The sequence below is a fragment of the Pectinophora gossypiella genome, chromosome 19, assembly GCF_024362695.1.
Source record: "Pectinophora gossypiella chromosome 19, ilPecGoss1.1, whole genome shotgun sequence".
In the NCBI taxonomy this organism is placed as follows: domain Eukaryota; kingdom Metazoa; phylum Arthropoda; class Insecta; order Lepidoptera; family Gelechiidae; genus Pectinophora; species Pectinophora gossypiella.
The window spans coordinates 8920081-8946328 of NC_065422.1; the positions used below are offsets into that span (position 1 = coordinate 8920081).

Here is a 26248-nt window from a genome sequence, read left to right on the forward strand (position 1 = left end):
TTAATATTCATTACCTAAAATATTACAGTGCATAAACTGCTTATGTGTTGCAGTCAAGCAATGTACACTCCTTACTTGTATATGTAAAGAGTGGAGTAGTCGAATCGGCTTCTTAAACAGCTGTCAGATTGTTTTTTTTTCATGGCCTGTATTCAAGAGTTTTAGCTTTAGTTTTAGATTTTTTTTAAATATTGAGTTTCTTTTTGAGTTGATTAAAACGTTTGCATTGACTGATGGATGGTTAAAACATTACGTTACGTTAAATCATTACCTCACGCTTAGAGTAATACTTACTTTAGGTACTCATATGCATACACTTATTTGGTAGTGCGACTTTGGGTCCTTGCGCTGCTGCGTAGCATCTCTATTCGGTCTGTGATCGGTGGTCTCAATTAGTGTTGCCGAAAAATCGATAGTTTTACTATCGATAGTAAACAGCCAAAATCATCTACCCAACCGATAGGCCTATCGATAATACTATCGTTGCTTATCAATAGTATCGCCAAAAAAGAGCTATCGATACTATCGATCGTTTTTCATCTTTTAACTATCGATACTATCGATACTATCGTTACTATCGTTGCTTATCAATAGTATCGCCAAAAAACAGCTATCGATACTATCGTTTTTTGGTAAACTATCGATAGTTCGATCGAAAACTATCGATAGGGCACTATCGAGCGGCAACACTAGTCTCAATTGGTGGAACTACACTACGTTGCCGCTCTATTTATTTAATTTGTGTTAAATTAATAAATAAGTATGCTCAATATTAAATCAGATATATAAGTGAAAGTTTTAATTATGTTCTTAATACATAATGAAGAATAACCCAAATATGTGAAAGTGAAATAATTATTATTTAATGTGGAAAGTAACCAATTGGTAAGGTTTTGTTAATACCCATTTGGTAAGATATGCTTCTATTTAAGAAGCTTTTATTAAATAATAATAATAATAAATGTGGTTTAACTTTCATTGCATGGGTTTTGGTATCATATTTACGACATATCTATGGTATATCTTTTATTTTAGACTATGTACTAATTTCTGATGCACTATTTGGTACAATTTTGTTAATTGTTTATATTAAACAATAACTCAGCAACTCTCAAAAAAGGTCACATTCAAATTGTGCACATTTCTTTATACAAAACAAATGTTACAATAAAAAAGGATTTTTTTTAATTACAGAGTGAAACCAGCAATCAGCTCCTTAATGATTTTACACTGAATGGGAATTCTTCGGTCATACAATGTGGTGGCGTGTTTGTTCCGTCGACCCTGGTTAGCGGTGCCACTTGGGCTGTGGGTCATGGTGTCTGTGGGGTACTACTGGTGGCTCATAACATGTATCAAGGACCTGGAGACACAGAACAGATCATTCCGGTCTCAACTACAGACACAAACTGCCATGAGGATTATGCATATTGATCCAACTCCTAGATATAAGATACCTGAGGTTAGTACTTACGTAAGACTTAGGAAGATCACGCCTATTTCCTGTTAAGCTAGGCAGAGACCAAGGTATTCCACTTGCTACGATCCTAACAACCCACTTACTTCTCCCACTCTCATTAAAGCCTTCATGCATGCTGTAAAGCCAAGTAGTGAATATCACCCAAAAAAAAGAAAAAGAAATGTGTAATGAATATATTAGACAAATATAATGATTTATAAGTTAAATGTTGTTCGTAGCTCGTGGGGAGTAGGTGTATATGTATTACTTTACACTCTCTCGCTATAATGGATGTAATATGTTTCCAGATCCCAGATTCACCAGGCACTATATGTGAAACAATACATATATCTCTAGTTTGCATGGGCAAGTGTGGTCAGAATATCACTCCCATGCTCAAATCTCTACTGTACCACCGACTGAACCCGATACACTTCCATTTGATTGTGGACACAATTTCCCAGGAATTTTTCAGTAAACTTTTTGATACATGGGATCTCCCTGATGGTATGTGGTATAATAATAATAAAATTCTTTATTTATCAAAGTACAGTTTAATTTACTTCTTCTATTGTGTGGGTTGTGGGGTGGATTTGCTACCTCATCAACCCTGGTGTCAGGGTTGTGTTATTATTGAGCCATCAAAGGTCCTGGATATGGCTCATGTAACAACTTTACTGACAGTAAGTAAGTAACTGGGAGCTTACATGCCTTCCGAAGCATACTTTCTATGGATATTATAATTTAATATTATGTTATGTCCTCTTGGTGCATTGGGTTTTCTCTCCCAGTCCAACATAATGATAGAAAAATATATCTAAATAATATTTTCATTGTTTTTCCAGTAAACTACACTTGCTACAATGCAGAAGACCAACTATCCAAAGTATCGTGGATACCGGTCACACACTATTCAGGAATATACACGTTAGTAAAACTCCTTATCCCTGATATATTACCGAAGACACTAAGGAATGTGATAGTGCTGGACTCTGATCTCACATTCTTATCCGATGTCGGCGAGTTATGGGAATTGTTCAAGAATATGACTAGCAATCAGGTATTTTGCTTGTCTTTATTAATTATGTACTACCACAGAATAAATAATAGTACTACATACAGAAATTGCACTCCTTTGATCTTGACGAAAGCCGACATTACTTAAACTTATATACCTAAACTTCGCGCGCTCAAACCAAATTGGACGTTAACACCACGCGCTAGCTATCGTTATTCGTCAACTGGGCGCTGCTTCACCACTGCGCAGTCGAACACTAGGGTTATCGCTAATAGTAAAAATAATAAAAAAAATGAAAAAAAAAACCAAGCAAAAGTTGATGCAATTTTTTTTACTATGTTTGATTAGATATTTACAACTGTTTCACTTTAATGTACCTAGTATTTGATATATTTTTCCTTCTCTGAAATACCGGTTATAAAATTCGTAGTACTATTATTTATTCTGTGGTACTACGCTAACTCTTATTCCTAAGTATCTTTATTCAGTGTAACATAGTTATGAAAATATGTATATATAAATAAAAAATTGAATTAGAGATAATAAAAAGAAAAAATGACAATGATTTGTAACTTGTTAAGTGTGGAAATAAATAGTAATTGTTTTAACTTGGAAGGTCAAACTGGCAGTCGCGTCTGTAAAAAAAAAAAAAACCGGACCTGCCAAATCTTCCAGGTTAGGTAAGCGGACCCTGTGGAAAACGGGATAATGCTAGGGAGATGATTTACTTTCAGCTAATAGGATTAGTAGAGAATGAAAGCAACTGGTATTACAAACCGTTGCGATGGCCGGCGCTCGGGCGCGGGTACAACACGGGCGTTATGCTGCTGAGGCTCCACCACATCCACGCCAGGACCAACTGGACCGTGCTGTGGCATGAGACTGTACAAGAGAACACGAGGAAACTCGGTCAGACGGCACTGGGCGACCAGGACGTCATAAATGCCATCATAAAGATGTATCCGGACACAGTGTACAATGTAAGCTGTGGATACAACGTGCAGATGTCAATAACGACGCTCTCAAAGAATTGTTATGGGGAAGATCCTAAGAATGTTAAGGTACGTACCTGAGTAATAAATACCTTTTTTTTTAAAATATACTTCATTCGCGTGAAACGCTACTATTAAAACTAGTTTTTAATATACATACATACATAAACAGCCTATACACGTCCCACTGCTGGGCACAGGCCTCCCCTCTATCAACCGGAGGGGGTATGGAGCATACTCCACCACGCTGCTACACATACATAACTCACGCCTATTTCCCACCTTTTTTTTAACGTGATTTATTGTTGATTTGCCGCATATGGCATTAACTACTTGGCCGGAATCCCACAGGCCTATTTCCCACCGGGGTAAGCAGATACTATGGAATACCATTTGCTTCGATCCTGACATACTTCTCTTGCTTCCTCCACATTCATCAATCGTTTCATACACGCACGCCGGTTCAGAGTAGATCGTACTGAACCTTTATTAAAACTAAAGAAGTTTCATACGGACTTTGCCACCCCTATTTACCCCATTAGGAGTTGAATTTCGCAAAATCCCGCCTCAGTGATCACCTACGTCTTAAAGGGAACCCCTGTGCAACATTTGAGACTCCTAACACTTGTAGTTTCTGAGTTTTCGTGATTTGTGAGTCAGTCTGTGAGTAAGTGATCTTTCGCTTTTGTATAATATAGGTAGATGATATGCCTTAAACTAGTACATACAATATTAAGTAATCAACTTAAATATCTACGCTTGTGCTGCTTCGGCAGTGAACAAGAGTTATTAAATAACTTGTAATGTATACCCTCATTGGTTTTTAAAAGATGTGTTGCTGTTGCAGTTTCTTGTCATTTCTTCTCCTCAGCCATAACACCTTGCGAAATGACGTAAATTCAAAAATGTTACATTGACCTGCAACAAGTTTATCCATGATAATTATGTTGAATAAATGATTTTGATTCTAACTCTGTCACGCTTAAATCCTGTGAATCTTGAGGCCTGTGCAGCAGTGAGACATGTATTAGTTATGTTTAGTTTTATGTAATTGTGAAATACCAACAGGTGGTACACTGGAACTCGCACCACAAGCATAACATAAGCCTCAGCGACGCCGACTACTTCCGCAGCCGTCACCACACGTTCGTCAACATGGACGGGAACCTGCTTCGCAAGAAACTGCACATTTGCTGGCCAAGCCCATCCACCAACACCACCGTATGATATACAAACATTCCTTTAGTCTTCGATCAACATTACCATACCACACACCATATACATAGTATATATATTTAGGTATTTTGTGTGTACAGTCATGTGCAATATAATGTACCCACTTTAGGACTCTGTCGCACTAACATATTAATTGACATTTAGTGAGACTTACAGTTCAATTTGTCAAAAAAGTTAATGTGACATGGTACCAAAGTGTATACATATTATTGCTCGTGGCCGTACTATTTATGTAAGTAGGTAGGTATATATGTATATAGTGTACCTTTCTATCCGTAATCTTCCAATTTTTATTTTTGGTTGTCTGTAAGAAATCGCTTTAAGCGATAAGGCGGCGATTTGCCATATACTTATTTAAGAGTCTTTTTGTAATTATTTCTTTTTATTTTCGTGCAATAAAGTGTATTTCTATTGTATATCCCAATGGTAGATCAGTAGAGTCAGAGGTACATCCATGGACAGATGAACTAAGTACCCACACCTCAGTGGCACGTTAAGCCGTTGGTCCCAGTTACTACTTACCGATGTAAGTACGTAGTCGTTACTTGAGTCACGTCAGGGGCCTTTAGCGGCTCAATAATAACCCTGACACCAGGGTTGATGAGGTTGGTCATCCACCTCATAACCCACGATAGAAGAAGACACCTCAGTAGTAGTAGTGATAGTGTAGTAAGTCATTTCGCCCGTCAACTAATACAGATAACGGCTCGCAAACTAAAATTACTGCAAAAATATGGCAATTCCAATTCATCATCTGCCTAGCGTTATCCCTTTTTCACGGGATCCGCTTACCTAACCCGAAGATTTGACAGTATTTTACACAGGCAAATAAATGCTTACAATCATGTTTTTTATAGTGTATTTACCTAACTGCAGCATGGCAAAAAATAGGGTTATGTGTTTTACCGCTATGTATGCATGTGTGTATGCACGTTTGTTCCCACCTAACTTCTAAACCACCTATCAGAAGTTAACAAATGAGGTGTCACTAGAAGCGTCTTGATTATCTTGTGGTTATAGGCTATGTGACGTCACTGAATACGAAAGTAGCGCCCTCTAGAGGACATAAAGTGAAACGGAAAAATGTTTTATTCGAAACGTATGAAGAGACTGGTTCCTTGTTGTTCCATTTACCGTACACATCACATGTCAAATAATTGGTTACTTAATCCACAGCTCAGCACACACTCCACATTGGTGTACTAGGCCTTATCTATCCTGTCACAACTGGTTATTCATTCACAGGGTAACAATTCAGACCTGTGCACGAGTTTCCGTGCTGCGTCGCGCGCGCGCCTGCGCACCCACATATACTACATGGAGTACAGCTATCATAGTGAGGACAGCTTCGACGTCACACTGGTTCTGCAACTCTCCATGGACCGGCTGCAGTTCCTCGAGAGGCTCGTCAAGTATTGGGAAGGTATACTAACAATTTATTTTTAACCCCCGACGCAAAAACGACGGGGTGTTATAAGTTTGACGTGTCTGTGTAAATGTGTATATGTCTGTCTGTGGCATCGTAGCTCCCAAACGGATGCTCCGATTTTAATGCGTTTTTGTGTTAAAGGTATATCAGTCGAGAGAGTTCTTAGCTATGTTTGGTGGAAATCGGTTCAAGTCTTCAAGATCATCAGGTCGTTTGTTAAGTGTGATAGGAATGTTACACGCTCAGTTTGTTTGCAAGCATATGTGGGATAAGTTATTTTTTTTTTATAGGGCTTAGCATTTTAAACGTTTTGTCATAATAATTGAGTACTTTTTTGGTTGGGGGTTTTTAAATTTTATGACACGTGTATAGAACGGCAACTCTCCGCTTTCCACCAGCGACTGAGCTACAGATTCTTCTTCTATCGTGTGGGTTTTGAGGCGAATTACTAACCTCATCAACCCTGGTGTCAGGGTTACTATTGAGCCGCCAAAGGCCCCTGACATGACTCATTTATAACGACTACGTACTTACACAGTAAGTAGTAACCGGGACCAACGGCTTAACGTGCCTTCCGAAGCACGGATCGTCTTACTTTCGGACAATCAGGTGATTAGCCTGTAATGTCCTAACCAAACTAGGGACCACAAAGTAATTTTTGTGATATGTCCCCACTGGGAATCGAACCCAGGACCTCCGGATCGTGAGTCCAACGCTCAACCACTGGACCACGGAGGCCGTTAGCTACAGATGAGCGCATACGATAACGTCAATGTGTGTTCTATTGTATAAAGTGTCCAGGGTGTGCTCTTGTGACACATACATAAACTCACGCCTATTTCCAACCGGGGTAAACAGAGACTATGGAATTCCATTTGCTTCGTGACACACTTCCCTTGCTTCCTCCACATTCATCAATCGTTTCATACACGCATGCCTCGCGCGTTGACTCTTGTGAGGTCACAGGAATCCCAGCACTGGCCTATATCCAATGATTTTCCTATTAACGGTTGGATCATAAGTGATTATACGTGCTCAGCGGTGATGGAAAATATCGTGAGGAAACCGACATTCCCGAGAAATACGTTTCTTCATCATCATCAATCAGCCCGCATCATCCCACTGCTGAGTAGCTTATATTTATTGCCTTTTTTACACATAGCAACATAACAAAGCAGATAGGCAGAAGTGTACACCTACTCCTCGCCGGCTTTGCTTTTAACTGGATAAGAATCCTGAAAACCATGTGATATTGTCTACGATCCCAACTTGAATTCAAACTTATAAAGTCGAGTTTGGAGTTTCAGTGGTTTAGAGCCCGGGTCGAGATTTGAACCCGTGACACTACGTAATTCACGCGTTCTCGCGGGCTATCTCTGATTGCTTTTTTTATTGTTTTAATGTCTCCAGGTCCACTAAGCGCGGCGATCTACCTGGCCGACTGCGAGGTAACGAAGCTGGAGAGCTTCATACAAGACTGGTCTTCCACGCTCAGCTCGCGCAAGAACGTCGCCTATCACCTGGTGTTCAAACATGACGCGGTAAGTGGTCACACCGACGTCTACAAATCCATTGTCGTTTTAATTCCAGATCGTCGGAAAGTACCCGATAAGTTTTAACCCTCTTGCAAGTGTCAGAACAGCGATATAAACCTACGTAATTCCTGGTTGGGTTGATTTAGAGGTTTGAGTAGAGAGAGTGGAAATAGTCACTGTGGTAAATAGTCACTGTGGTAAATAGTCACTGTGGTAAATAGTCACTGTGGTAAATAATCACTATGGTAAATAGTCACTGTGGTAAATAGTCACTGTGGTAAATAATCACTATGGTAAATAGTCACTGTGGTAAATAGTCACTGTGATAAATAGTCACTGGTAAGTAGTCACTGGTAAATAGCCACTGTGATAAATAGTCACTGGTAAGTAGTCACTGGTAAATAGTCACTGTGGTAAATAATCTGGTTCGAACCCCGGTCACATCCCGGACATTTCATACAAAAAACCTCGTTTTACACAGACACCACACATTGACGTACACGCGCATCTGGGTGTGTGACGTCTGACGCCATACGTTTCAAGTCTTAAACTAAACTACGTTCGAGGGGGGCTGTGTAAAACCTAGCTTAGATGCTGGTGGGGAGCGGAGAGTTGCCGTTCTATACGTAGTATGCCCCGGTACCGGTCTTACACCAACCAGTTATTAATTTATCTTAAGTGCAGTTTTCACTAACACAGTTGCCTCCGCCATTATAGACGGCTGTACGGCTCACCACCTATCACGTTGGTTTAACTTCATCTTGCGATTGATGTAAGTACCTCTAAGTACCTCAAGTGGGATATAGCGTATGTTTGTATGAGAAAAAGATATTGTCGCGACAGACGAACAACCAGGTTATCCTATAAAAATCCTTTTTTTTTTTTTTTCATTTTGAGTTAGAGAGCTCTAAAATCGAAAGTAGTTTCCGAGCAAGTGTAATGTAAAAAATATTAATGTTTGTATACAGGTGCATTACCCAGTGAACTATCTGCGTAACGTTGCGCTGGCGCACGTGACGACGCCGTACGTGTTCCTGATGGACGTGGACTTCGTGCCGATGGAGGGGCTGTACCAACACCTGCTGGCCGCGCTACGAGCTATCAACCCTTATCCCCAGAAGAAGGTAACGGGTTCAAATTCAAAATCATTTATATTCCATAAGTAACATAGTTACTTAAACCGTAAATTTTTCATATCGAACGTCTCATCCGCCTAAAACTATTGCAGCTTCTAACAACCTGTATAGCCCGTGAAAAGTAGCTGCAAGTAAAACCTCTGCACAGACCCGAGCGTCTAGTTTCCTTAGAAAAAAAGTAAAAATATTGAATATGATTTTAGTAACAATTTCAAGAAGAGTATTGAGAACACTTTGGGAAAGTTCCCGGCAGTAAAACTTATGTAAAAAGACCTTTATTATCTTAACCTTTAGGCAAATAAGACCAGAATACAAGAAAGTACAATTTGAAAAAGAAAAGGAGCTATTTTTCTTACTATTAAAGAGTTTTTGTAACGGGAATATTCGCATTCTGGGAATATTCCCGGGAAGGGCACATCACTGATTGCGACTATCTAGTATGTTGTGTTATGCATGTCAGTGCCTAGTGGTGGCCGCGTTCGAGTCGCAGCGCTACCGCGCCGTGCCGCCGCGCAACAAGGCGCAGCTGCGCGCGCGCCTGGGGAGCGGCGCGGGGAGAGCGGCGGGCGCAGCGGGCGCGGGGGGAGGGGCAAGGCGTGCGCGGGACATCGCGCCCTTCCGCGCGCACGAGTGGCCGCGTGGCCACCGCGCCACCAACTACACCAGGTGGATCAATGCCACCACGCCCTACGAGGTGAGGCTCAACGCACACTTTTGACGGGGTAGGACCCATTTGAGACTTTTTTTGACGTGACTTTTTGTAGATTTGCCATAGATGGCATTAACTAGACAAATGGGTAGCGCTGAGGGCTCTCACCCGGTACAAAATTTAAGACAACAGGTCTGAGGGTGCCCTGTTGGGCGCAAATCTCGGTTCAGGGTGTCGTCTGAGAGGGTTATATTTGAAATAATTAATTGACCGTAGTGGATCGATAGCGATAAGCGCTCAATAAGGGAAAACGTCGACCACGCCGGCGTGATCGGTATCGGGGTCCTGAAATGTTTAATGGACTAATGTTTTGGGCGATAGGCTGATATCATATCCAGCTTACGACATCGTATCAACAGTGGCTGCAAGTTGTCTTTGATTACTTGTGGCTCTGCCCACCCCATTAGGGATTACGGGCGTAAGTTTATGTAAGTATGGTACTGTGTGTTTCGCTCCTACTTAGATGTAAAGCCGGTACACAGGAGGAATGAAATTTTGTATGAAGTGCCTATAGGCAACCTTCCTATCTAAAGTCTACTAGTCGTAGGTGTTAGACATCATTCTTATTCATCTTTCATCTCATGTTTTATTTGTGTAGGTGGAGTGGGAGGCTGATTACGAGCCCTACCTCGTGGTGCATCGGTCCGTACCCAAGTATGACACGCGATTCTCTGGCTTCGGATGGAATAAGGTAAACATAGCCTAATTAAAGCACATAATAACGGGTTCTTACCGCGTTTAAATGGGGATATGAGACTCCCGATATTTCGACACTGTTGCAAGTGCCATGATCACGGGATGACTAATGAGATTGGAGTGGAGTAGGTAGATCCATAATTTTCTACGGGCAGACATATCTGTCCACTCCAATCTCATCAGTCATCCCGTGATCATGGCACTTGCATCAGTGTCGAAATATCGGGAGTCTCATATCCCCATTTAAACGCGGTAAGAACCCGTTATTATGTGCTTTAAATATGATAATAACCGCGTAAACTTCAAACAATGTATAAACATAGCCTATGTACGTCCCACTGATGGGCACAGGCCTCCCTTCAATCTACTGGAGAGCGTATGGAGCAAACTCCACCACGCAGAGGTTGACAGAGGTGTTTCTTACGGCTAATATCTAGGACCAATTATCGACCTCATCAACCCCGGTATCAGGGTTACAATTGAGCCGCCAAAGGCTCCTGACGTGACTCAAGTAACGACTACACAAATATGATGATAATATGAAGTACTTACTTTCACCGATATCATAGAATAAGAAATAATACTACGTATAGAACGGCAACTCTCCGCTCCCCACCAGCGTCTGAGATAGGTTTAGACCCCCCCCCCCCTCGGTCTTACTTTAGTCGTGATCGTCTGGCGTCAGACGTGTACGATAATGTCAATGTGTTGTGTCTGTGTAAAACGAGGTGTATTGTACGAAGTGCCCCCCACGACTCACCAAGCTTTCTGTTAGACCAACGTGACAGGTGGTGAGCCGACAGTTTCTTTTTTAAGTACATATTTCTGTGGTGAATTAATCAAATCAAACACACTTTATTGCACAGTATTTAATTTTAACAAACAAACATAACACATGAATACAGTACAACTTGGGCATTATTGCTCTAGAGCAATTTCTTGCAGGCAATGAAGTGTATTGTTATCGTATTGTCTGTGTGTATTGCAGGTATCGCACATAGTGGAGCTGCGCGCGCAAGGCTACCGCGCAGTAGTACTGCCCGACGCGTTCGTGCTGCACACCACGCATGCGCCGTCCGCAGACATCACCGCCTTCCGCGCCGACCCGCACTATCGCATGTATGTATACGTAGATAAGATAGCGACAAAGTTGTTCAGCCACGTGGCCATAAGCGGAACCGCATCCTATGAAAACGTCACTTTTGACGGTTGTTCTTGTTATAAAAGGAAAATGTATAGAAAAGGCCACATCAAAGTAATTCATCTTAAGAATTTCACACACACTACACACACCCACTTTTTTGACGTTACTTATTGGAAATTAGTCACATGTGGCGTTAACTACTTGGTCGCAGTACACACACCCACACCCTCCCTCACCCACACACACTACACACACTCGCACACACACTTATTTACGTGACTTTGTAGGTTTACCGCAAATGGCATTAACTACTTGGCCGGAGCACACACGTACACTCACACAAACTACACACTTTGTACTTTGTTTTTTTTTTTCTTTAATTTATTCTTCTTTTACTTCCAGTTGCCTAGCCCTGCTGAAGCAAGAGTTCCTCGAGGACCTGTCGCGGAAGCACAACGTGTCCCTGAACGAACACAAGCGGGGGCTCGAGCAAGACCGGCTATATCTCGTCAGAGCGCGGGAGATACGATAGCTTATTTTTTACATACATGAAGCTCGGTTGCTTCTATGCTGTTCTGGGAGCATATAAAAACATAGAACACGTTCAGCTGCTTCTCTTCCCGGGCATGTCGTAAAAACCGACAGAGGGATTGTGTCCTCTAACATGATGGACTAATGTTATGGGCGATAGGCTGATCCCTTATCACCATAAGGTTCATCATATCCATCTTTGGACTTCGTATCAACAGTGGCTGCAAGTTGTCTTTGATTACTTGTGGCTCTGCCCACCCCATTAGGGATTACGGGCGTGAGTTTATGTATGTATCTATGTATGTATGAAGCTCGGTGAGGGGTGGCTACTTAGTCCATCTTGCGATGGATGTACCTCTGCCTACCCCATTGGTTTATAGTCGTGAGCTTATGTTATGCCACACAAAGTCAAGCCAGGGTATGCAGACCCAAAGCAGAGAATAAAGAAAAAACATCGTGAGGAAACCCACATTCCCGAGAAATGCATTTCGGAGGTATGCGACCAAACCTGTATTGGCTGGTTTTCCCTTCGCGGGTTAGATTAGACAGGCAGTCGCTGTATTAAACCGGACCTGTCAAATGTTCAGGTTAGGTAAGCGGACCCTGTAATCGCAACGCCATCGCAGATATGGTAATAATAAATGATCGCGTTTGACCCCAATTTCTACACATGGCAAATAAGCGGCCTAATGACACATCCCGGGCACTTCATACAAAAAATCCTCGTTTTACACATACATTACACATTGACATTATCGTATACGCGCATCTGTGTGTGTGACGTCTGACGCCCATACGATTGAAGACTAACTATGGCCGAGGGGGTGAGGTGAACCTAGCTCAGCCGCTGGTGGGGAGCGGAGAGTTGCCGTTATATACGTAGTATTATTTCTTATTCTATGCTAAGGGTCAGCACAGAACAACAGCAACAACTTGAAAAACTTTCTGATTATACCGGAAAAGAGTATCATTGTCATAAAATCAATGAATAAATAAAATACATTTACGTATTTCAAGTTACAATCTGACTCATGTAAGGGTTAGGAAATATCTTTCCTGCTGATGATGATCACACACTGCTCGAGCGGAATTCAAGAGGATGTCGTTGGGTCTGTGTTGACTTAGACATTATAAAGAGAAGTTTAGAAGCTATACATAAAATTTAATGTATGTGCCCCTGGGTAAATTAGTTCATAAAATCGGCCTTACACCATAACTGTGCCAATGTACAGTATACACAAGGACTTATTTTACTTGTTTTAGTAGAATCTCGAATAAATTGTTAGTGAAAAATGATGTTGGTGGCGATTCGGGCAACCAACCTAATTTTAACTTAATTTGACAGGATCAAAACTAGCTCTGTCTCTTTCTTGCACTTATTGTAAGTGAAGGACGGCACTAGTTAGGAATTGTCAAACTATATTTAGATTAAGTTCGTGTGCGCCCGAATAGGTACCATTTAATCTATGGGCTGTGAGAATTACATGTATTGACCGAAAAAGTACACAAATAACTGCACATTAGTACCTATAGTTGGCTACTTGACAGCTTTCGGATGAGTATTTTAAAAATGATTATTGATTATTTTGTACCTCTTAAAATATTTTATTTTCTCAAAAAAGTTTTATGTACTAGAAAAAAAAAACACAATTTATTCAATTATTTTAAATTTCGCGCGAAAACGATTGGTCACGTGACATTCTGCCCAGTGACGTCACATTTCAACGAACAGAAACTGTCAAACAGTGTAACTTGACACGAGACATAGTTTTTGTTTATTTTGTGAAATGTGACGTCACATGAAACTCAATCATGGCCGCCCGTGTTTCGGGTTTTGTAATACACAGATAAAAAACCGCATTTTTATTTTGTAAAAATAAAATATTTAAAAATGACCTTAATAAAAAAATATATGGGATAATTATCGTTAAATGATAAACTCCAATATCCGACATATTTCATAATTTTATTGTTACAACTGTGAAGTAGCCAATTATCTCTCAATGTTATTTCGACACAAATATTAATTGAAGTATTATTGTTAGTGTATTGGCCCTTCCCAGTTTTTATGGCAGTATTTTTCTCAGTGTAAGCTTTAATGTTTATTTAGAAATTATTTTATATAAAGTTTCGTCACGAATCATCATCGTATGATTTGATCGTCATCACACTACTTAAAAGACAAAAATGTCGTACGTGAAATCAATTACGGTAACATCGCAAAAAATTGATGTTTTGAAGTGTGGTTGTGTTATACAAAATAAAAAGCATTACTTTCTCTACTGTCTACACACAGTAATATTTAACATAATAGTCGCGCTATGATTCCAGTACACCTTCTAATTTTATTTTATGTCCTGTCATTTTCTTATCCGCCGAAAAGGAAAGGGACGGGTAATCGACAGCCCTAAAATTTCTGTAACACACGTCAATTTTAGGCAGAAATTTAAAAAAAACCTCTCCAAATTTTACATTGACCAATGACTCGACTGAATTAAGTTGACTGCACACGTCAAACGGGTTTCATATCAGCGAGATGCCTATTTCATTCGCCCGGGTTGTTCATTCGGTCACTCATTCATTTTTAAATTAACAACCGTCAATCATCCGTCCCTTTTCTTTTCGGCGAATAAGGAAATGACAGAACATAAAATAAAATTAGATTAACACACACACAGACAGGAGTCTGGAGTATAATATAGTCTTCTAAGTTTGTTGCAATAAGTTATTTGAATAGTGAGTATTACTGCATTAAAAACTAAACTGTCAATCAATCAATCAAATCAATTCAATTCATCACTTCAATTAACTTGCATCAGTCATAAATATGTAAGTATTACATTCAGTTAGTGAACAAATTAATAAATAAGTTTCAACTCAAACACACAAACTCTAAAATCGCTTTTTTTCGATACTGTTTTTTTTTTCAGTTGTTAGTAATGAGTATGTTGGTACTGATGAGTCTTTTTCCTTTTTATGTAAGTGAATCGAGCCTAAATGTATACGTTAAACGATGCAATTTATTGAGCCTTAGTCTAGCTATGTATAGTCATGAGCAATACCTTGTATCCACTTTAGAGCCCTGTCGCATTAACATATTTGACATTTAGTGAAAGTTACAGTTCAATTTGTCATAAAAGTTAATATGACATGGTACTAAAGTGTATACGTATTAATGTTTGTGACTGTGCGTGATAAGTATATTTGTACAGCATAATTTGTTTGTATACATTTCAACGTCGCATAATTAGAGGAACGTATCTCACTTCTCTTTCGTACTAAGCTGTTCACCGTTAATACGAAAGGTGCATATCCCTTGTCTCTTTCGCTCTAAGCGACGTGCTATACCTATCCTGATGTAATTCTAATTATGCTACGTTTAAAGAGGCATAAGCACCGTAGCAAGTAAGGACTCCTTTCATCAAATGAGACACTTTCCAGGTTACTTTCCCCAAAAAAAATAAAAATACAGAAGGCCCTGTAAAGATTTTCCTTCGACTTCTTTTCCTTTAACTTTCTAATTTCATGGTTTACAAACGTAAGCAACTTTTATCTTTGTTTTTTGGGTATAAATGTAGATAGACCCTTGTTATTACATCCAGGCACAACACATTTTCCATCCATTATTATTCTAATCAAAACAAAGAGAAGCAATATAGGTAGCAAAGTAATTCTATACATAATTTGATCCATGCTTCTGCCATTACATTATATTTTTCAGTGCTTATGTACCCGAGTAATGAGAAAGTAGGTAATTATCGCGTCAAAACAGACAGCGCCATCTAGTATTTTTTTTTTTTTGGGAGCGTAGTCTGGATACTTCCTCATTATAGATGCTTAAAGCACGCGCACTAAATATTGACAGAAAATTAAGTAATATTTTTTATCTTTTTTTACCAATAGTTTGTATTTTTTATATTACCACTTTTGTAATTGTGTAATAAGGAATTGCTTTTTTCAACAATTGTATTAGGCTACGTATATTCAGATTGCTATTTTTATTATTTTTAAAATTAAAAAAATAATACCTAATTTGTAGCCAAAGATTATCTACCTAAGATTTTTTTTACTTTTCTATAAATCGGTAAGCGTATTTAAAATTTAGAAAAATAAACGTTTGTGTTGATAATGTTTATTACAGAAATCTAAAATTTATACACAAAATGTCATATTAAAAATACGTATATATTCAAGTTGTATTAAGTTTTAGTTAATGAAAATATATAAAAAAAGAAATTGGAACCAAATCTGGATTTTATTAATTTCAATGTCGTAAATCTGGTGACTGATGGGGATAACCAGAAGCTCAAATGTAGGCGGTAGCACTGTTGAGTGTTGTTAACACAAGAGAAGAAAATACCTGTAAGAAAGAAAACCTGAAAAGAAAAAGATTAAAAATTAGTAAAGAACAAAAATATACATAGCTAAAGTTATAAAGTATATACTCACCGTGGTCGCACACGCCGCCGTCGCACCGCCCCGCCGCCGCCGTACCGCGCCTGCGCACTGCAACCCGCGCCCGCGCGTCTCTCCCCGCTAGTTCCCTACATGGCCAGTTGCCATCCAGTGTCCGTTGAAACCATTATTGTTTGTAATATCAAGAATTGATTATATCGTGTTGAAGACTTATTTTGGAGTTATTATTGATTTTCACCAAGCAAACAACCCAGCAAGTAGGAAGGTACTTAACAGTTTGGCGACCGTCGAGAAGAATCTGTAATTTGGAAAAGAAGTTCGAACCGTGCTACCTATTTAACCTTGATGACAACAAAAATCTGGAAAGATCGATGAAGCGAGCGATCGACTGAAGAGGATATTTTCAAGAAGGGAGGTTTGCCCGTTCCTTAATTATCCTTTCTACTAATCTATTTTCTTATTTCCGTATAGTTTTGATAGTGAACAGTGTTGTAAGAACATCAATTCGTAAATTATTATAGTGTATATGCAAGTACCTACCTACTTATGAAACATTCTAGAATCAATGGACACGGCAACTCACAGGTATATTTTTAACAATATTATTTCGTATTTTCATGTATAATGTATCAGATTCGTAGTAATTCGTAAATACATGTAAAATAAAGCGTGTTATAGCGTTCAATTAAACTGCATACCGCTATAAACACTGTAAAAGCTTTATAGTATTACGATCTGTATAATTCATCAATCTGTACAACAATAGGTATAAAATATTTCATTGGAAAAAGTAAAAATACGGAATATTCTAAGTTTATGTAAACAATTTGCATTTCATTCTGTTAATTACATAAAATTAACTTAGTAACAGTTGTAAATAAGTGTCAGTAAAGTGTAAAAACACGACATTTTCGAGTAAAAACATAAAAAGTATAAATAAGTGTATTGATCAAGTTATTGATTGTGACATTCCAGAGAGACGGAAAGGGTTCAGTAAACGTTGAGCCGTCCCATTAGCGCTTTGGTACTGAGAGCTATCTACGTCCGAGCTCCGAGTTCACTGGTTGACGAGTTCGCGGAGGATTCACAGCTGTTTCGGTAAACAAATCACCTACGCAGGTTTGCGTGCAATAAGGTATTTATCAATTTACCTTTTTTATACTATATTGCGGTTGGATTAGTGAACTATTTTGTTTACTAATTAATTATTTAAACCAATACAATGAGTGAGTCTGAGAGTGAACAGGTAACAAACATGAGTAAGGAAAGTAAATTGAAAGAACTAAGAATAAAGCGTGGTACTATAAAGGGTCGGTTAACGGTTTTTAAAAATTACGTTTTGGAAATTAAAAATTTAAAAAAGGTATCTAAACAGCAAGTACAAGAATTAAAAATAAGATTAAGCAAAATAGAATCATTATTTACAGAATATGATCAGATTCAGTCACAAATTGAAATAAAGGAGAGTGAATCAGAAAAGGCAGGTACTTCAGAGACCATTTCAGTAGAAAGGAATACCACTGAGAGTACATTTTATGAGGCAATGAGTTTAGCTCAGGATTTAATTGACAGTCAAGAACTTACTGCTCAAAATCGGTCTAGTATTTATCATGAAACAAGCAATGATGTCTCACCGTGCTGTAGCACTAATATAAAACTGCCAACTATCACTCTCCCTTCTTTCGATGGAAACTTTAATAAATGGTTGGAATTTCGAGATTCTTTTGTGTCCCTGATACATAATAATAATGGTCTGAGTGAAATAAGTAAGTTTCAGTACTTAAAAGGTTCATTAACTGGTGTTGCAAAATCAGTCATAGAATCATTGGAAATATCAGCTGAAAACTATAAAACTGCATGGAAACTTATTTGTGATCGCTTTAATAATACAAACCAGTTGACTATTATTCATTTTAAAACACTATTTAACTTTGAAACAATGAATAAAGAATCAGAAAAATCATTGAGATATTTGGCAGATCATATTTCAAAACATTTGCGTGCATTGAACACATTAGGAGAACCAACTGAAAATTGGGACTCTTTGATAATTTTTCTTTTTTCATGCAAGTTGGATAGTGTGACAAGTACAAAGTGGGAGGAACGTAAAAGTAGTATGGACAAAAGACCCACGTTGGAACAATTTTATGAGTTTTTGCGTAACAGAGCAACAATTTTGGAAATGAGTACCACATGCAGCAGCGACAAAAATACAGTCACAGTAAATAGTGACAGACAGCAATTCAAGCGTGTTGATAAGCAGCAAAAAGCATTTGTCGCCGCTGCTTGTGAGAACAAGACAAATAATGGTTGTCTAGTATGCAATGGAGATCATTATTTATATTTTTGCGATAAATTTAAAAACATGACACTCGAAGACAAAAACGATGTAGTATCTAAATTAAAACTCTGTATAAATTGTTTTCGACGTGGTCATTTTGCACAACAATGTAAATTAAGTGGCTGTAGAATTTGCCACCGCAAACACAATACATTACTGCATAGAAATGTATCAAACGTACAGAAATCGGAGGAGATCAAGTGCACTGTAACTAATCCGGTTTCTCTATCATCCTGTATATCGAATCAAGTACTGTTATCGACAGCAATTGTAAACGTTGTAATAGACGGCAAGTCTAAGCAAGAGGTACGTTGCTTGTTGGACTGCGGCAGCCAGTCCTCATTTATTTCACGTTCTTTGAAAGATAAATTAGCAATTGAGCCTGTAAAAGTAGACACGGTATGTGTTACTGGCATAAACAACATGTCTTTCAATGCAATAGAGCGGTGTAATTTGGTAATACAATCATGTACAAATTCATTTAGTAAACAAGTGAATGCGATTGTAGTATCACAAGTAACAAGCAACTTACCTAGTCAGGAAGTAGATACATCTGAAATAAATGTACCTAACAATGTTACCTTGGCAGATCCCCACTATTACCGCCCAGCACAAGTAGACTTACTATTGGGTGCAGACGTATTCTGGGAAATAACGTGCCCTGAAAAAATAAAAATGGGAATTAATAAACCTATATTGCAAAATTCGCAGTTAGGGTGGTTAGTAGTGGGACCTGTCATGTGTACTGGAGACTTACCTAATGAAAATGTATATTGTAACTTCAGTCAGGAGATCAGGAACCAGTTGAAGATGTTCTGGGAGCTGGAAGAGCTTCCTGAAAAGCAGTCCTGGTCGGCTGAAGAGCAAGCTTGTGAAGAGCATTTTGTGGAGCATACACGAAGGATGGAAGACGGAAGATTTTGCGTCACGTTGCCGCTGAAAGAGTCGCCTGATAAACTAGGAGATTCTTATTGTATTTCAAAGAAACGTTTTGATTCGCTAGAAAAGCGCTTTCGGCGACAACCTGACGTAAAAGAGCAATATGTAGATTTCATAAATCAATATCAAGAGCTTGGGCATTTATCAATGAGTGAAAAACCTGAAAATGCAAACTTTTTGCCGCATCATCCGGTATTAAGAAAGGAAAGTGAAAGTACACAATGTCGAGTAGTGTTTGATGCGTCAGCAAAAACAAGATCAGGTTATTCACTCAATGATATCCTCATGGTGGGACCTACCATTCAAGACGACATTTTCTCTATACTTGTAAGATTCAGAGAGCACAATTATATATTAACAGGCGATATAGAGAAAATGTATCGTCAAATAATGATAGACGAGTCGCAGAGATATTTACAAATGATATTATGGCGTGAGAGCGAAAGGGAGCGCATGAAGTACTTGCAATTGAATACTGTAACTTACGGTACTTCATGTGCACCATTCCTTAGCACCAGATGTTTGTTACAGTTGGCTCAGGAGTGTGGTGATGAGTTAATACAAACTATTATATCGCGAGATTTTTATGTTGACGATTTAATAACAGGTTATAATGATGAACAACAACTAAAGAAAATTTATCAGCAAGTCACCACACACCTTAGCTCAGCCGGTTTCAATCTAAGAAAGATAAAAAGTAACTCTAAAGAATTAATGAAAGAACTTACAAACAATTCATGTAGTAAACAAGAAAATTTGAAAATATCAAATGTGACTCATACTTTAGGTATTGAATGGAACCCCGATAGTGACACTATATTTATGCCCACAAGTAAAGCAAAAAATGTAAAGGAAGGCAAATGTACAAAACGTATAATACTTTCAATAACTTCCAGTATATTTGATCCATTAGGATTATTATGTGTATGTACAATTTCATGTAAAATATTGTTGCAATCGCTGTGGCTACAGAAACTGGAGTGGGATGAGGAAATACCTCAAGAAGAAAGTGGAAAATGGTACAATTTTATACAAAATGTAGAATTATTGCAAAATATAACAATCCCACGCCACGCCATCTGTAGTAACAGTATTCATGTTGAGCTGCATGCGTTTTCGGACGCCTCCTTGAAAGCGTACGCAGCATGCATTTACGTTCGATCAGTGGATTCTCTAGGTCACTGTACAGTCCACTTATTGTGCGCGAAAGCAAAAGTAGCACCACTCAAGGCGACAACCATACCAAAACTCGAGCTGTGTGGAGCACTGTTAGCAGCACGCTTATGTAACAAAGTCACAAATTCGTTGCGAGTAAAAATAAAAGAAAAAATATATTGGAGTGACTCGAAAATAGTTTTGGGATGGTTGAAGACGCCTACGCACAAGTTGCAAACGTTTGTGGCACATCGTGTATCAGAGATTGTGGACCTTACCACTGACAGTGAATGGAATTATGTGCAGTCCGGGCAGAACCCCGCGGATCTGGCTTCGCGCGGGATCGCACCCGAAGATATCCAGTCAATGTCAATGTGGTGGTCGGGCCCAGAATTTCTGATGCAAGATAAAGCAAACTGGCCTAAACAAGAAATTAAAAATGTAGACTTACCTGAAATTAGGTCACATACGGTATGCATTCAAACACAGGAAAAGGTAATAGACATGTGTAAATATTCTAGCTTCAGAAAATTGCGTAATGTGTTTGCATACGTTCTAAGATTCATAAGAAATTGTAAGAAAAATATCACGAAAGAAAAGGAATCATTGTCAGTGGATGAGATTGAAAGAGCAGAGTTGTATTTAGCTCGTATAGCACAGACAGAAAGTTTTTATGGTTTAAACAGCAAAGATAAATTAATGAAGTCTTCTCTTTCAAATCTCAATCCGATAATTGATGATGAAGGGATGATCAGAGTAGGAGGTAGGATTGAGAATTCTACTTACTCGTATAACAAAAAACATCCGATCGTCCAAAAGTCTGATCATCACTTCACCAAATTATTATTTGAATATTATCATGTGAAGTACTTGCATGCCGGGCCCCAGTTGCTCCTTTCAGTCATTCGTGAAAAATACTGGCCTATAAATGGCAGAACATTAGCTCGTAAAACTTTTAATAAATGTATAAGATGTAGAAGACTGAAAGGAGCAGTTGCGAACCAGATAATGGGTAACTTGCCCCAGCAAAGAATTGTACCAGGTTATCCATTCGAAGTAACTGGAACTGACTACGCCGGTCCTTTTTTCGTTGCAACAAAAAAAGGACGCGGTGCTAAATTAGTAAAAGCATATTTATGCGTTTTTATATGTTTTAAGGTAAAGGCAGTTCACCTAGAATTAGTAAGCGATCTTAGTACAGAGGCTTTTATTTTGTCCTTACGATGTTTTATATCTCGTCGCGGTAAACCTCGCGAGATATTTTCTGATAATGGCCGCAACTTTGTAGGCGCCAGTCGCGAGTTAGGAGAGTTTCTTGAGAGCTCTTCCGGTTCAATTTCAGACTCATTTATTGATGATGGTATAAAGTTTAAATTTTCACCTGCATATTCTCCGAATTTTGGTGGTTTGTACGAAGCAGCTGTGAAGTCAGCAAAGTACCACATGAAAAGGGTGTTAGGCAATATGCACTGTACATTTGAGGAACTTGCAACACTGTTCTGTCAAATCGAGGCTATACTGAATTCCCGTCCTCTATGTCCTATGTCCTCGAGTCCAAATGACTTAGCCCCCCTTACTCCAGGGCACTTCTTAATTGGAAGGCCTCTGACGTCGCTGCCAAGTCCAGACCTACAAGATGTAAACCCAAATCGTCTACACAGATACGCAAAGATAGAGCAAGCAAGACAGAACTTTTGGAACAGCTGGTGCCAGGAGTATATTTGTGAGATGCAGCAACGTAACAAGTGGCAGAAGCGCCAGGTAGATCTTCAGCCCGGAGAACTTGTTTTAATAAAAGAAGAATCCACTTCACCCATGAATTGGCCAATGGGAAGAATAGAAAAGGTGTATCCAGGATCTGATGGAGCTTGTCGAGTATTTGACATCAAGACTTGTAAAGGCACTGTTAGAAGAGCAGTCAACAGGATATGTCCGTTGTATTGCGCCGAGTGAAGAATTCCTGTCTTATTTTCGCGGAGGCCGGAGGTTGTTAACACAAGAGAAGAAAATACCTGTAAGAAAGAAAACCTGAAAAGAAAAAGATTAAAAATTAGTAAAGAACAAAAATATACATAGCTAAAGTTATAAAGTATATACTCACCGTGGTCGCACACGCCGCCGTCGCACCGCCCCGCCGCCGCCGTACCGCGCCTGCGCACTGCAACCCGCGCCCGCGCGTCTCTCCCCGCTAGTTCCCTACATGGCCAGTTGCCATCCAGTGTCCGTTGAAACCATTATTGTTTGTAATATCAAGAATTGATTATATCGTGTTGAAGACTTATTTTGGAGTTATTATTGATTTTCACCAAGCAAACAACCCAGCAAGTAGGAAGGTACTTAACAAGTGTCTCTAAATATTGTCAGTTCTCCATACATTCAAATAGTATGGGGAAATGTCAAAAAATTAGGACAAACAGCGAGAGAAATAAGTTGACTAGTTTCCAACTAGTCAAATCAGTTACTTTTTACTAAACGTCAAAACACGAAATTATCATGGAATTTGTATGAAAATGCAACCTGTGCCGTCATAGAAAAACATGATAAAATATCGTACTTATTATTACATTCTTCTTTATTAATAAGTTCATAAATAAATAAGTTAAATAGAAAAAAGGAAACTTTTTTGTCTACTTTAGATCTGTCTTTATGATCTGTCAGAATCTCATATTTATCTTTTACAATTCTTGCTCATTCAAAACAAAGAGTAAGTACGTATCATTACCGTTTCAATAATATTTATTAATAATATTTTATATACTTATTTATATTTATTTATTTTATAAATACCCAATTTATCTTTAAACGTAATGTATTTAATGTAATAAATCATGTTAAAATTAACAATAAGTACATTTTTCTAATATACAACACTCTCTGTATATCCTACTATCTTTATATCCTACTATCTTTCTATTAATGGACTATAGTTTATTTTTAGTCTTAATAAGCTTCACTGGCGACCATCCTGGACTCAGCATTGGCCAAGTAGTTGTTGCTGTTAGGGTTCTCCTTGGTCGTCAGAAGCCAAAGCAACACTATGATCTGGAAATCCATCTCCTGTATCTCCTTCTTCAGGTTCGCCACCGCTTTCTTTGCTGTCACTAAAGGAGAATTGTCGTTCATGGACGAGCCCCTGGATTCTGTCCTTTGCTTGATATTCTCAACTTTAGCCGTCAGTTCGTTAAGCAACTCTTGCCGCTCTGTCACCCCAACGCTTACTTCCTTATATTCATTCGTAACTTTGTTCAGTTCGTCTAGAAGTCCGCCGTATTCTTTGACTAGAGGCTCAAATTGTTCGTTCAAGATGTTCTCTCGAGCTGTCACTTTGTCCATGATCGAACTTATGCTACTGTGAAGTTTGTTCAACTGAGCTCCAGTCATTTTGTACCTTTCAAATAACTCGTCTCTATAACTGCGCATTTGCGCATGTCTCGCGCGCCAGTCCCTTCCATCTGCTGATATCTTCAGTCTCAAAGCTGGTGCCACCCTTTCTAGTTCCAACTTCCATGCTTCCCAATCGTGAACTTTACTCCCTACATTGCTATCCTTATCGTCGGCATTCTGGAACTCCCCTTCAGACTCTTCGGAATAAATCGCCATTTCCTCTTCGACTTTGTCTAATATAATCTCAGTTTCATCCTCCACTTGATCGACGTCATCGACGGTTTCGCCTTCATCTGGTAGATCTACTTTTGGTTTGAGCCATTCGAAGTTTTCTTTCTTCATGGCTTCGTCGGTGAGCACGTTCAGAATGTAGCAGACTTGCTCGCCGTAGCCTTGTTTGAGTTTGTGTGAGGAGAAGTCGACTGCTACTCCTTTCTCTCTGAGTATGTCAAGGATAGTGGCTATGGTAGAGTTGGGGTCGTCTTCCTCGTGGGGTTGCTCGAAGGTCCTGAAATGATATTAATGTCTTTACTGCTGGCATACACGGTACGGCTCGTGACACGGTATCATGCTGAGAGAGGTACTTTTTTTTTAGAATGCCCTCTACACATTAATGTGTGTTATTGTTGAGTAGGTTATGCATTTTTGTTGTTAAAGATAATAAGTTTGTACTGTGGCGTCCTTCACAGAAATAGATCATTTTTCTTTCTTTGAGAAATACCTGCCAGTCTTCCTGATGAGCCAGGCGGCAGTGGAGGCGAACACGAAGAATTGCTCTCCAGGGTTGGTGGAGGTGATGAAGTAGTAGCGGCTCATCGGCTTCATCTTGATCTCTGGCCGGAGCTCCGTGTCGAGCTTCAGAAGCCGCAGCTTGTCCATCAGGTTGAGATCCATTGTGGAAACCCTACAAGTTATGAACAAATTCTGATTACTAAATAAAGACAGATCTAAAACTAACAAAAACATTTTCATTGATAAAGATAACATAATTACGAATTTATATACAAGAAAAACTTAATAATTAATAAGTCCGACATTTAATCACGCTTTTCTATGGCGTCATAGTGTTCTTTCATATTTATTAATTTCGTGTTGTGACTTGTAGTAAAAAGCAACTGATTTGACTAGTTGGAAACTAGCCTATTTACAGCATATTAGATAGGTACTTAGTTTATTTATTTTATTTAATTTACCTTATACTAACCTTATATTCCACAACTTATACACGTAAATTAGAAAATATTTTTATAACAACGATAACGAAACAGGAAAAACGACTTTCAAACTGTACGTTTTGACATTTGTCTGGTTTTGTATTTGTTGTCATTACTGTTGCTATGGTAACACAAGTTGTAGTTATACGTTTACTACAGCAAATAAGTCTCTTTGGTAGACAAGAAAAAAATACGTCAGACATGGCTGTATGGGCATAGTTCCCTTTGCCTTACACTTCGGGGAAAACCAAAACAAAAAAAAAATCTCTTTGGTAGAAGGTAGGATAAAAAATACTTTTACTTATTTTTATCTACAGTTGTATATGTCGTTCACCGCTAATAGTCTAAGGGTGGTATTGATAAACTAATCTCAGCTTCGAGACTGACATGATCTTGTGTCAATGCGACAGTTCTTATGTAAAAACAGAGACTTGAACATGATCTTGAGGGCAGTCTCAGCTGAGATTCATTTATTAATACCACCCTAAGATCCCACTATAGAACGACCTTCATCGAGCGAAATTTTTTAGGCAACCACTTGCAATAAAATTGTCATATTTAATTGAATATAAAATACTTTTCATCCATTAACCAGGTCGGTGAAGGTCGTTCTATGGTGAGATCCTATACTATAATGAGTTTCTCTCTCATACCATTATGTACCTCTGCCATTGCGTATCATTCTTTACGCTACATCCGTTTCAGGGTAGGCAGGTACAATGGAATAAAATTACAGGCAGAACACGTGGCTACGCGTAGATAATGCAGTAGCCTACTCCTTTTCTTTTAGATGCACATTCAGGCCCAAGATAAATGAATAATTAAGATCTATGAAATGACCATTAGCTCACGCCCGTAATCCCTAATGGGATGGACAGAGCCAAAAGTAATCAACTTTATTACTTTGAAATAAA

At 38.8% G+C, this 26248-nt stretch overlaps 2 protein-coding genes across 5 annotated transcripts; one reads left to right on the forward strand and one right to left on the reverse strand.

Moving 5' to 3' along the window:
• The first annotated feature begins 278 nt into the window (after nucleotides 1-278).
• LOC126375652 (xylosyl- and glucuronyltransferase LARGE2-like) lies at nucleotides 279-15317 on the forward strand. Of its 3 annotated transcripts, none has more exons than XM_050022697.1 (13): nucleotides 279-299; nucleotides 1195-1462; nucleotides 1768-1966; nucleotides 2305-2519; nucleotides 3212-3538; nucleotides 4538-4690; nucleotides 5951-6128; nucleotides 7545-7675; nucleotides 8638-8793; nucleotides 9266-9499; nucleotides 10113-10205; nucleotides 11199-11329; nucleotides 11757-15317. In XM_050022697.1, exons 2-13 carry the CDS (start codon nucleotides 1235-1237, stop codon nucleotides 11884-11886), a joined length of 2175 nt encoding a protein of 724 aa, XP_049878654.1. In that variant the 5' UTR covers nucleotides 279-299; nucleotides 1195-1234; the 3' UTR covers nucleotides 11887-15317. The 3 variants fall into 3 exon arrangements, with proteins under 3 accessions (XP_049878654.1, XP_049878652.1, XP_049878653.1); XM_050022695.1 differs by lacking the exon at nucleotides 279-299 and adding an exon at nucleotides 699-910; XM_050022696.1 differs by lacking the exon at nucleotides 279-299 and adding an exon at nucleotides 699-885.
• Nucleotides 15318-23538: 8221 nt separating this feature from the next.
• Nucleotides 23539-25426, reverse strand: LOC126375698 (intraflagellar transport protein 57 homolog). 2 transcript variants are annotated; one of them, XM_050022794.1, is made up of 3 exons: nucleotides 25325-25426; nucleotides 24842-25024; nucleotides 23539-24628 (listed from the first exon to the last, which is right to left on the reverse strand). In XM_050022794.1, exons 2-3 carry the CDS (start codon nucleotides 25012-25014, stop codon nucleotides 23677-23679), a joined length of 1125 nt encoding a protein of 374 aa, XP_049878751.1. In that variant the 5' UTR covers nucleotides 25015-25024; nucleotides 25325-25426; the 3' UTR covers nucleotides 23539-23676. The 2 variants fall into 2 exon arrangements, with proteins under 2 accessions (XP_049878751.1, XP_049878750.1); XM_050022793.1 differs by lacking the exon at nucleotides 25325-25426 and adding an exon at nucleotides 25156-25217.
• Between the last annotated feature and the right edge of the window lie 822 nt (nucleotides 25427-26248).